At 41.8% G+C, this 13425-nt stretch overlaps 1 protein-coding gene across 1 annotated transcript in view; it reads right to left on the bottom strand.

Moving 5' to 3' along the window:
- Positions 1-6155: 6155 nt before the first annotated feature.
- The window catches only part of LOC128746072 (protein Skeletor, isoforms B/C), a 93124-nt gene continuing 85854 nt past the window's right edge, over positions 6156-13425 (bottom strand). The window contains exons 5-10 of the mRNA XM_053843124.1: positions 9672-10091; positions 9164-9521; positions 8621-9101; positions 8427-8557; positions 8192-8361; positions 6156-8129 (exon numbers count right to left, since the gene is read on the bottom strand). Of these exons, the coding sequence (XP_053699099.1) occupies positions 7959-8129; positions 8192-8361; positions 8427-8557; positions 8621-9101; positions 9164-9521; positions 9672-10091 (1731 nt within the window). The 3' untranslated portion in view covers positions 6156-7958. The remainder of the gene's footprint in view (positions 8130-8191; positions 8362-8426; positions 8558-8620; positions 9102-9163; positions 9522-9671; positions 10092-13425) is intronic.

Raw genomic sequence — 13425 nt, 5'->3', positions numbered from 1 at the left:
CAGCTTGAGCACGCTCAGCGGGCATACCCACCACCACACATTTAGCCTAGCAGCTTTCAGGCCTTCGTTTCCGTCCGCCAGCGGAAGTCGAATGGTGGCTACCTGGGTCCCGGCCAGACCCATGCGTAGGCGAACCGCGTCGGTTGCTACCACCACTCCACTTTGCTCTTTGAGAGCTTGTACGACCTCGCGCACTTCGGTGATCTCATCCAGGTTCGTAAACTGGAGAGTCACTTCTGGTGTGAGAGCACGCTCCTGCACTTTGTTCCCGAGCACTCTTTCCGCTATGGACTTGTATGCGGAACTCTTCTTGGTGGCGTCCTTCTTTAACTCGACGATCATATCGCCGTACGTAAGCTGCGGATGCTCGGCACGTCCGCGCCCAGATCCCTGAGTAGGGCGTCTCCTCTCATGGCCTTTAGAACCTCCGAGTATTTCGACCCGTAGGTTTTCAGTATAAGAGCAACGCCCTTCTTCGCTCGCTTCCTTGCCGGTTTAGGTGGAGCTGTTTTTTTAGTGGAGCCTCCTCTGCCTTTCCTCTTGGCCTTAACCTCGGTCCACGGGCCACCCGTCTTGGAGTTTCCCGCTGGTTCATCGGTTAGCTCTGCCTACCCGCTTGCCTGAGGGCTTTTACCGATCAGGCGTTTTTTCGGTCCACAAGGGATGCTATCCCCCGGGGATTGTTTCAGACGTTTGGCAGACACCTTACGGCTGCTGGTAGCGCTTTCCGTGGCCTCGTGGGCCGCGTTGCGACACTCTGTCAACGGGCAGGCGTCCGTCTGTACTGCCTTCGACACTGTGTCCGCTGTGTCCGGCGTGGTACCATTCTCCTTTTGGGACTTTGGACCCTCTGCTCTGGTTCCTAGTATTTATAGATTCATTCGAACCTGTTTCTACCGAGGTTCGATATTTGCAGGCGGAGAGTTTACACTCAGCATTCGCATGAGTGCCTCCTTCCCTGTCCGCATACGATCCTAGTTTCGACCGGTTGTCCGATTTTCACTAAGGAACGTATCCCGGATGGTACCACGAGGAGGTAGGGAGAACCGTCCATGTGTTTCATTCGAACCGTCCTTGTGGGCGGCTGCCGCCATCTTGTGATAGGTTTTGCCGACGACCGGTGTTGATCCGGGTCATGAATCGGATGAGAACTGGAGCTCGACGAATGGTTAAAGCTCTACAGAACAATAATCCTCCCGGTGACTCTTTACGGACGTGAATGTTGGAAAAGCTGCACGTTCGAGGGGATTGAAGAACGGCAGCCCAGGACCCACAGTAAGGGAGGACCATAATTCGTTCGGCGCAAGATCGGTAACGGACACTAAAGTAAAATACAGTGCAAAAGCCTTACGTCAAAATATCTGGGTATGAATATATATCGGAAGAATGTGATATTTATTATTTAAAAAATTAATCCTTGATCGATGATATTACTTTATTATTGTCGTTTTTAATGCTAGTACATCCCTTTCCTTATAGTGTTTCTTCTCGATTCTCACTCAGCAAATATCGTTACCTCTGAGATTGACTTAACCTTGCTCTATCGATACGCAAGCTGAATCGCCAGCGAAAAATGCGAGACTTACCAACGTTTCTAATTTAGTGCTACGTTTGAATAAGCAGCGTAAAAAAGAGATGTGATTAATTCTAGTTATGATTTCGGTTTCACGTGAGCAAATGGCGTGTATTTCTGCAAATATGAATGGTTTTTTTTTATAGTGATAGCTGTTTATCGTACGATGGACCGGCAAAAGCTAAACTTTGTTTTTGTTATTTTTGTATATGTAGCACTCTTTTTTTTATTTTACTTAAATAGCGAATCCATAAATTAACCTGGGTTCGTGCAAACTCGAACTCGAAATTATAAACGATACATGCATTTATTCGGCAGTTTGACCCGGAAACCGCGATGCTAGACAGTTTTACCTGCGTTTCAAATTGAATGCTGTCATTTAACTTAAAACTGAGTTCTGATCGACCCGAATCAGATTAATTTATGAATTCATTATTAGTTCTTTGCGTTCAATCCGTTTTTTTTATAATTCTCCTCATCCGTCAGTCGTAAAGTTTGATTACTGCCTGCGGGACGATCTTTGCTAATTATTGTCATATTTGGTTCAATCGTTACGAATGAGTTGGCAATGCTGTTTAGTTCAGGTTAATTTGATTTGTCCAAATTTCTACACCAGCATGGTTTTTCGTTTCACGTGCTCCATCCTATTCTTATCGGTATCTTCTTCAAAATGTTGTTGGATTTAAGTTAAACTTTGAACAATTCGTACAAAGTACGAAAAGGGAGAAATAAAAAATAAAATAAAATGACAACCAAATGAAGAAGCTACCGCCAGAGAACTGTCAAATTAATACGCATTCCTTAACGCTTTGACATTTACAATAAACAAAAATGTGCGTGAGTTCATCCTCACGGTGCTTCTTTACTATGTGCTTTTTTTTGTCATTAATTGACATTTATTGTCTTCTTATTAGTTCAGATGTCGTTTCCAAATTTCCTACAAGTTGTTTTAATATTTATAGGCTTACAGAAACTTACAGACATGCATTTATGAGAAATATTTACATGATTTAAGTGTTTGTTGATAATTTGTTCACGCTTAGTGCTGTGACATAAATATTTCGGGTGGAGCCGACATACAGTTTTTCTTCACCTGCATCGTGCATGTTATCGTTACCCCCAGATAGTAAAAGATTTTTTTTCTCGGTCCGTTCCAAAAACTTATTCACGAATACGAAAGAAACATGAGTGCCACATTGTTTCGTTAGAACTTTTTTTTTTGTAGTAAATTGAATAAATTGCATTTCGCCAGCCTATGTTTGAGTTTCGTTTTTGAAATTTACAGGTTTTTTTGTTTGATTTCATCTATATGTTAAACAACGAATATGCAATTATCTTACATCCCCTCTGCTAACAAATTATGAATGTTAAAAGTGATGTTTAATGTTTAATGGGCTAGTTATTTGCTAGTTCACAAATGGTTGAAAACAAAGAGGAAATATAAAATCCATAACGTAAACTTAATATTCTATGTTTCTCATGGTATTGGTAATTGAAAACGTTTGACGTAATTACAAGTTGGGTACTGAATTGTAATATTTCTTAGTCTATCTAAGTTTTGAAAGTCCAAAATACATTCAAATTTGAAACATTATATTTATTGTCGTTATGTTTTTTTTCACTTACTGTCGTAAAAATACGAATATTGTTCTGACTTTTGCCTTATTGTCACTTAAGTCAAATATTGATTATATCTAGCTCATTAGTTTGTATATTTTAATTTTACTTGAATTAGATTTATTACTCACTAATTATCGTCACTTGGTAGTTTCAAATTGATTCTGCTTATTGTCTCTTTGTTTACTAGTGTGTTTGCGTATTGTCTACAATTGCAATTTTTAGTAATTGCACGATTACCATAAACTTCAGAGCACAATTAATATACGTTAGCAGCTGAAAATTTGACAGATTATATGAAAAAAAAACGGTCAAATTTCCGGCACTCAGACACAACTGTGCATTAACTGTGCTTGAACCTTAACTGTTTCAATACATATCAGCATTATATAAACGTAACGGAAAACTAGGCAGCCCCCTTTGCCACCTAATCTGTAGTAAAATAACATCTCATATAAAAAAATAAACTGATAGTAACCATTCGATGTTTTTTTTTGTTTCAAATATACATTAAGACAAAGTTTAATCTGTTTAGTCTTTTTTGATGATTCTTCTATTTTTTTCTAGGTAGAATTGAAAATAGCGCAGCTTGCGTAATTCCGTAAAAAAATTATGCTTTGTTTTGCTTTTATAGACCTGTTTTGTCTCAATTTGAACAAAATAGAAGCAATTTGATCGTATATTCGAGAGCTTCCACTTTCCGTGCCCTTGGATAATGAAATATATCTTATGAGAGAGAAGATCGTGCAACGATCTATTCTACGTTAGTTTAGGTCGCCAAAGAAGCGCCAAATAAAAGTGGCAGTCCATTTTAATTGTTCATGAAAATCAGCTGGTACCGATACCGAAAGGAAACCGTAACGACTGCGAACTACTCTGGCATGGTAGGACTATTGGTAGGGGTGATATTTCTACCATGCCGCCACAGATGCGATAATTAAAGCAGAGCAGAGTGGAAGAGAAAAATATATATTTGTTTCTTCATCTTCACTACACTTGACGTTGTATCTTTGACTAACAAAGACGTGCTACGGGTTTAGCTCCGTGTTATTATATTTCCGTCAACTCGTGATCCGTAAATCCTTTCGGTCGTCCATTTCCAGATTTCGCTGCGTTTGCTGGTGGGAAGTCGTTCATTCCCACAGGTTATGGGCCCGCCCGGTTAGCTCCGGGGTACGACGCTGGCCCTAACAAGCCTTCGTCGTATGTTCGAATCTCGATTGGGCGGGGCCGCTATAGAATCAATAGCCAGTAGGTTGTGCGCATTCACACGCGTCCGGAACATCACATCACGGAACGTCAAGGCACTCGTGTGAATGCGCTTATTGAAAATGCATGCGACCACCACTGACGTTCCGTTACGATACATTGCCGATGATGTCCATTGACAGATATTTTATGACCTTAATCGGCGACCACAGTCGCTATACGGTGGCCTGTTTGCTGCGACAGAAATCGGATGTAGCCAGTTGTATTAAACGGTATGTAGTTCATGTTAAAACAAGCGCAATTCACAGCGGCCTATTCTCCCTAGCAGAACGGCGTTGCAGAACGCAAAAACCGGTGACTACAAGAAAGGTCCCCATGCATGCTTATCGACGCTGGAATTGATCACGTTCCGTGGATGTGAGTCCGTATGAGAAGTATCTTGGTATAAAACCGTCGTTGAAGCACTTTAAGGTTTGCGGGTGTCCAGCTTATGTACACATTCCCGATGTGAAACGGTCTAAGCAAGATGCAAAGGCGAGAAAACTATTGTTTGTAGGGTGCTGCAGCGACCGTAAAGCCTATCGCTAGATCTTTTGACGAATAGAATTACATTCAGTTGTGATGCTCGATTCATCCAACTGATGCCAACTGTTCAAGTTGAAGATAGTGGCGACGCTGTAGTTCAAATTGATTTACATTACGAGCTGAAACGACATGGTTGGGCCTTTGTCTAATCGCAGATTCAGGAGTAGCAGTGCCGCAACTGCAAGATGACTCCGGAAAGGAATTCTACGGTTGGGACTCGGATTTGGAGCGTAGGGTAACCAACCTATTTTGGACCCCATCAGCAGCTGTACATAATTTGGACACTTGCATTTGATTTTGCTGTAAGTGTCCAAATTATGTACAACTGCTGAGGGGGTCCAAAATATGTTGGTTACCCTACTAGTGAGACACTCCATCGTGAACAGCAAAGTACTAGAGGAGTGCCACAGCGTTACAAAACAATGACTACGTTGTTGATGTTGCAATGGCTGTAGGCCAGGAACCAACAAGTTGCGGAGAAGCTGTTGATGAGCCGGAGCAGATGTTGTGGACTGCTGCCAAGAAAGGTTGAAGGATATCAACACGCGGAATTTGGTCCAAAAAGGCGTGACCAAGCCGTTGGTAAATGTAAAGTAGAGAAAATCAGAGTACACAGAGCGATTCAGTAGTCGAAATATCAAGGAGGAGAGTTGGCGGGGGCGATATTTTTGCCACTCCGCCAATGTGCGATGAAGCAGAGCAGAGAGGCAGAGAAAACGAGTTAATTCTTCACTACACTTGACATTGTATTTTTGACTAATAAAAACGTGTTACGAGGAGAACTATTGTAGCCATTGTCAAAGCTGCCCGACAGGTGACAATTGGGCAGGAATACCATCCGTCCTGACTCAGCAGGACATCTCCTGATTTTGAGATCTTATTGAGGCGTCCTGATTCATCTTTCATATATTGGCATTTGTCCTGATTTATTTCATAAGACTTTCTATTTTGTTGACGATTCACAATTTTTTCAGTGTATTTTGTTTTGAGTGGAAACTTTCTTATTATTGACTAAAATTTTTCAAGCGTGTAAATAGTGACAGTTCCATCTTCCATCTGTCGACCAACATTTGAAAGGGGCGGATAAGCCAACTGTCAAACAGAACGAGTGAGAGTTATTTTTTGCTGGAGCAGCATAGGAAAATGAACTCTCACTCGTTCTGTTTGACAGTTGGCTTATCCGCCCCTTTCAAATGTTAGTCGACATCTGTTTTCATTCTGAGTTTTCGTTATCGTTTCACCACCGGCCACAGTGTTGATTTTATGTTTTGTCGCTAAATTTTCAGTTGTTCATTTAAAAAGTCCAAATAAAAGTGTCACAGTGTCACAGGACATTAAGATTATGAGGTTAAATGCTGCATATGTGATTCATACGTGCCGACAGCTAATAGCGTTGTTGTACATTTTGTCTAAGTTGAAAAGTAAGGTTGAAGTCATCCATGATGAATCATTACAGGTAAATCTAATTTGGAAAAGCATATCCAAACACCAAAACATTGCAAGAATATTCAATTGTTATCCACTTCCAAACCCATGCCGAAATATGTGGTGCAAAAATCAAATCCAGCCGCTCAGAAGATTTGAGCTGCAGAAGAAGTTCTTGCGTTTCATACTGTGGTGCATTATAACAGTTTCAAATTTATGGATGGCACTCCAGCACTATTCCAGCGCTCGTACAAAAACAGAAGTCGTCATCTCCGGAATATTTTCACCTCACACGCAAGCATGCAAGTACGAATTCTGGATCTTTACGGAGTGGCCAGTGAAAAAGATTGCCTGATTGCTTTCAAACTTGCCATTACTAACAGGTTGGGCAAGTTGTCCCCGAAGAACTGCTAACTAAAGCAAATTGGTTGGTCGTCCTTTTCAGTTAAACTGAAAGGAAAACCATTGTGCGTGTAAATTTCAATTTCATGCTGTTGTTTATGAGTAGCACAATAAGTGCGCAAAGTTAAAACTTTAATTCATACTTTGTTCAAAATTACCGAACAAAACAGGTCCAAATTCATCACAAAGCATACCGGCCGGGTCAACAGATCAGCCGGTTAAGCGGCTCAAAATGATCGAAATTTAGAGCTACACAATTCTATGTCAAAAATCATCATTTAGTTTTCTATAACATAACGTCACCTAAGAGCTAGTTCGCGCGCACACCATAAAATTCAAACTTTTAGCTAGCGCCTACTCGAAACGAACGTACACACGCAGTGTTGGCTATGCCAAGCAAAACCGGATCCATCATCGATCGGCTACGGGAGGGTAACCGAATCCCGAATCCTTCCACGAACCAATCCGGCAAACAAAAAGCTAGTTCACGCGCATTACTCACCTCCGCATTCACCCACGAAAGATATGTTTTTCAAGCGATATCGCATGGTTGTTTTCAATGTTTTGTTGTGTAAATTTGTTCGCTACGCATTACGGCTGCCTTCCGGGGCAGCCTCGATGATGGACTGACCCTCCGATATTGGTTCATATGGGGAAACACGAAAAAAAAGAAAAGTTCAGGGAACAACCAACTGTGTTCACTCACATTGGACGGATACAGATATTATGAAATGAAGTAGTTAAAATTATGCTCACTTCATTTTTACAAGAAAGGCCTTGGTATATAAAGAGGGCATTCAAGAATGGTAAAATACTAGGACTTATAAAATAATTTGTTCTGGTTAGTTACTACCTAACAGGTTCAGGCTAAATTGGCGGAAGAAACAAATTTAAATGAATGAATAAACTCAAACACGGAATTCTGAATCGCCATTTGGTGACAAATTAAGTTAAATAGAATCAAACTTCGAACCGCGAATCAACCAATCCATCATCGAAAGCTGCTGATTCGCTGCCGGCAGCTGGCCGAGTGCATTAGATTCTTAGCTAAACTTATCCTACCAGGGTAACTTCCACGTGGAACAAATGCAAATGTTCAGCCCTGGAGGTGGCTGCTCCTTGGGGCCATAAATCTGCCCCGTTACTATCAAAACTGCGGCCGTCGTATGGATGAAACGAAGCTAATACACACGGCCAGCACCAGTAGGGCTATGCTGTGCGAACTAACAATGATCAAACCATGCGAACCGTTGATTTTACCCGTCATACCGGCGTTTACTACGTGGACTTTCCAGCCGAGATTTCGATGAGTGTAGCACTGAAAAGAGAATGCTTTTTCACACAACCGCAATGCAGGTGCAGGACGGAATGGATTCATACCTGGTAGTACACCAAATCTGGCGTATCATCCGTAACGGTCCAGTTCAGGAATGCAGGCTGCCCATCTGGATCATCACAGGACAGATATAGCGTTTTCTTGTACTCTTCGAATGTTGCGGTTTCCTCCGATTTGTCTACCGTTCTATGCTTCCATTCACAGTACCTGCCGGCTGCGGGATAAAGTTCTCTATCAATATGATTTTTTTAACCCCGCTTAAAATAAAGGTAAAAGTACCGGCGGTCGGCGTAGGATATCCATCCTTATCATACTCGACTCCTGCAAAAATAGTTTCTCGTCTGCGTTGGGCATCAGTTAGCTGACCGTATCCTCCCTCGCTCGAGTCAGTAATGTAGAACGGATGATACCTACAAAAGTATACAGTTAAAACAAAAAACGGCAATCCCCCAAAGCATAGCACCAGCACTTACTTAGCAGGTTGCGTCGAATCATCTCCTCCTTCGACAACGAATGTATAGGTTTGACCCCGCTCGACATACAGTTCCGGGATCAGCAAATCATTCAGGTACCACGCAATTCCCCAGGAAGGATGACCCGTGATCGGAGTGTATCCTCGCTTGCCACCCGTCGGTCCGATCTTTACAGAGATTGTTTTCTCCCCGATAATAACGCGAGTTGGCCATGGTTCCGGACCGCCGGTGTCGCGAAAACTGTCCAACGCGTCAGTGCACGAGTGATCGTTTTTGGACGAGAAGTTGATCTGGATGTCGTCCACCGTTACGTCCTGATGGGAGTGTGCGTTCGCTTCGTCCTGCGAGTTCAACGGACCGATGGCAGCGACGACTGAAATTTGACGGTTCGTAGGATATGCTTGATCGTTCACTGCCTCGTTGGTTTGCAGCAACCGACGATACTTGATTCGAGTAACACCATGGCTTCGATCGCCGGATACTGAAAACAAACAAAGAATTTAGAAAAAAAAACTACTCTTCAAGAAACAATTTCAAACTCACTCAATTCTACATCATTTTTACCGCCTATTCGTTCGTCGGGACAAACGCCCTGTTTGCCATCGCACTGAGCCAGCGCGGATATGTAGTAGTCCTCGGCCCGGAAACGTCGCTGTTTGCGATCGTAGAAGGCCACGACCACATCGGCGCCAATCATTTGCGGGTGTCCATTTCGGCCGGAGATCCCGAAAGCCATGTACTGATCCTCGCGAATTCGTCCAATCAATTCGATTTCCACGTAGTCTCCGACCACTTCCCACATCACATTGAGTTTTGCCCGCAACAGTTCCTTGCAGTTTACGTTCTTCGGTTTGGACGTAGTTCCGTGCGCAATCAACGTCGGTGTCGTCGATGATGTCGTCTACAAAAAGTGAAAAGTTTAGACTATTTCAAAAACACTTGAGAGACGAAGAAAAATAAGGTACTTACTGGTTTGTACCACCATGGCGGCTTGTAATTTATCGTTTGAGGTTAGTTTTTTACTGGAGTAAGCCGTCAGAGTTAAACTTACCGCTATCTTCGTCTGCCCCAGGGCCGGCGGAATGTCCAAATCCTTCGGTATATATACATGGCCAAAGTTGTGCCGATATTCGACGCACCACACCGCCAGCCAGTCGATGTCGTACATGGTCAGGTTGCCCGGCAGTTGGATCTCGATATCCTCACCCTGGTAGCCCCGCAACGGTTCCAGCGATCCGATCTCGTTAGGAACTTTGATACCCATGATGTTCGGTTCGGAGCCGTTGCCCACCCAGAAGTAAGCGTCCGGTCCGGCACCGTCGTAGTGCAGGTTGGGGATGTAGAACGTTTTTGCGTCCAGGATGCTGATGTTGCTCGATCGGAGCCCGTGAGCCAACCGCTTGAATTCGGGCAGAACACGCGGCTTGGGCACGTCCAATCCGGGTGGGATGAAAATTTCGCCAAAATCGACCTGCGAATGAAAAAGTGTGACAACGTCGTAATTTTGTTTTCGCAACTCTGGGGGGCAATGGGTTAAATTCAAAGTTCACCTTTCCACCTTATTTAGCAAGCTGGTATGAAAGTATCTGTCAACTGTCGGGTGAAATAAGGAACAGAGAAAAACGTCTCGAACAAAATCCTTTTTCGTATTATTTCTTCATTTTATTCGTTATTCATCCATCAATAATTGAATCAACAGAAGAAGGCCAATTAGGTCGTACTTCACGTCCCTTCCTTCCTTTAGTGGGGGTGGGACACTTTACAATTAAACTGGCACGAACAAGGCAATCCATACTCGAGTGGCCTGCAATAGTGCTGCAAATGACATTCATTGAAATTTCTTGCTTCCAATATCGTTTGTGCAAAATTTAAAGCAAAAGCATGGTATGCTTTTCGAATGAATCGGCAAGGGCGTTGCGTTGTTGAAACGGAATTGAATCAAAATGGAAATAAGATAGACTAATTATGTTAATGGTGGAAAAATTAGCTTCTCTTCGATTGCTTCTCATGGCATCTCATTTAAAACTGACCATATGTGTGACTCCACGAATGCTTTCTATACGCTATTTAAATCGAAGTTCATATTGGACATGAAATTATTCTTTTGAACTGAGCTATAAATTTGACTGGAAATTGATCATAAAACTGAACTTTTTGGACTTGAAGTTTTAATTGGCATTACACATAAAATCCGACTTAAAACAGAATTTGACGTTTTTTTTTATATAAACTGAAGTTAACTCAAAATTGGAACTAAATTAGACTTGAAATTAGACTTAAAATCGGACATGCAATTGAATTTGGCATTGAACAGTAAATTAGAGTTGTATTTGTACTAATTTGAAGGAGTTTAGTAATTTTTCGTCTTATTCTCTCACATGTTTTACCTTTTTTATGCTCCGCTTTTCTGCTCCCATTTTTACCTTTTAGTTCAGCGTTCCCATTTTCTGTGCCGTTTACTTGGTTGTTGCTCTTATTTTCCATCTTTATCTCTCGTTTTCCTTTTTTCTGTGCCGTAGTTCCTGTTTTTTTGTTCTGTTTTTCTTCGTTTCCTGTTCAATTTTTCCTAATCTTCAATTTCGCCTAATTTTTCCTTCTCCTCTTTTCCCTTTTTTAAGGCTTAAACATGCAATTGGACAATGCAATTAAATTAAACTTTAATTAGGACTAATTCGAATTTGAAATTTTACGAATTTGAAAACGAAGTTAAACTTGAAACAAAAATTAACATTTTTCGGCTTATTCTCTCACACGTTTTATCTCAATTGTGTTCCGTTCTGTTCGTTTTGCTCCTTTTCAGTCGCGTTTTCTACTACCGTGGACCCCCGTTCGTTTGACCGTTTTTAATCTGAATACTTTAATTCGAACCCCGTTGGTTTGCACGACGTGCAAATTAAAAATGGTGCAAATGTCATTTTCAACTTGGCATCATTTGCTTATGCAAACAACGCACATAAACACGATTTGTTTGAACTGACCCGGTGTGTTTAATCTTTTTCACGTTGCGTTTTCCAGTAGAATCAATATATATTCGCTATGACCGCGCCGCAGTGGAGACACCTTCGTTAGTTTCGAGTTTGCGTGAAGCAGAATAGCGATTTGTTAATGAGTGCAAAAGACAGAAACATGTCAGAAATAATTTTCACGCATTCAGCTACGGGCAGTTCTGTAAGTGTAAAAGAGGTAAACATCACAAATTTGAAAATTATGTATTTACATAGTATGCGCATATGTGTGAGTGATCGATTCGAAACGGGAATCTGATTGTCAAACTAAAAAGGCAAACCAATTAAAATCCTGCTTTTCCGTAAATCACGTAGGATAAATCACCCGATTTGATCGTTTTGGGGTATTTCATCGGCAGGAAAATTTTCTATTGGGCAATTTGACAATGTTGTTCCCGTATCCAAGACACGAACCAGCAACATGTTTGCCACCAAAATATCCATGAAACACCAGCGACACTGGCATTCTATATATATTGATTATACTCGTTTTCCCGACGATTACGATAAAAATCCGATCGGAGAATGAAATATTCACTGCTTGCAACTGCCAGCTGAATCAAACCACCAAAACAATAACAAAGAGCAGGGCGACCAGTTCATACAAGTTCCAGCATATTTGGGGTTGCTAGTTGTTCAAATTAAAAACTAACCCCATTAGTCTATGATTCTACAATTGATGAAGGGACGGTAAGGGAAAGTAATGAAGAATTTTTTGGGAATGGAGGGGAAAGAGTGGAAAGGAAGGGGGGGGGGTAATAGGTAGCTACGCTTAACAAGTTGTCGTTGTGACTCCTATCTTTTGTCCAATGCTGGAAGGTGCATGGGTCGAACCAAGCTATAATCAGAGATTATAACCGGATTTGAACCCACAACACCTGCCAGAGCGTTTGGCTCGCTGGTACCCGTGTACCTTTGAACCATAGAAGCGCTGGAGTCCAGCGAGATACTCAGTCGAAAGCTACAATAAGAAATAATTATATAAAAAATGTGAACCTTACTACAATTAACTGATTGTTTTATTTAGTTAATGCCATTGCACACCTAATTTTATTAATGTTTCTTATAGCATTTTTTCTCAGCTTTCCAATGGTGTTTCTTAAAATGAAAATCGGTTGGGGGGCTCATGGTGAAAACGGTCATTTTTTGATAAAATCCAATATGGCGACCAAATCCAAGATGGCCGAATTTTTTTTTACTCCATTTGAAAGCCCTGTTCTTCTTTTTCACAGAATCAGGCCATTTGTTAGTTGTCTCATGGCAAATCTATGAAATATCACATGATATAGAGTTACGTTAGGAGTTCATTTATATTAATAAAAAAATAAACTTTTATTCACCATCACTTAATCTAATACAGAGTTTACACGTTTTCATTACCTTGAGGTCTAACAAGAACTGACTACTGCTACCGCTAAAGTCTACTTCTGAACCTAAGTTGTTGGCACATTCTGCGTTGTCAGGATTTTCGTGTCCGAACATGCTCCAGGTGTATCCAGGCTGCATCGAAGGCTGCATTCTGCTGTGTCAGGCATCCGGGCGTGCGAAAGTTCTGGGCGAACTCCAGCACGCTGATGTCAATCGATATTGGTGCCGGATGTCTGATGTTGAGGTCGGCAATATTTGTGTTAAGCGTGGCGTGCCGGATGTCTGATGTTGAAGTCGGCAATATTCGCTGCTAAGCGTGTGTTGGCGTCTTTGTCGGCTGTTCCATGTTGAAACAGGGAAGAGCCCACGTGTTGTTGATGTTGGTGCCGCTAATGTCCATAACTATAGATCTCATGGTTTGCTCAAAATTCA

Source organism: Sabethes cyaneus, chromosome 1 (genome assembly GCF_943734655.1).
Source record: "Sabethes cyaneus chromosome 1, idSabCyanKW18_F2, whole genome shotgun sequence".
NCBI lineage: Eukaryota > Metazoa > Arthropoda > Insecta > Diptera > Culicidae > Sabethes > Sabethes cyaneus.
Note: the sequence above shows the minus strand (reverse complement) of the source record. Positions and strands in the feature narration are given on the sequence as shown.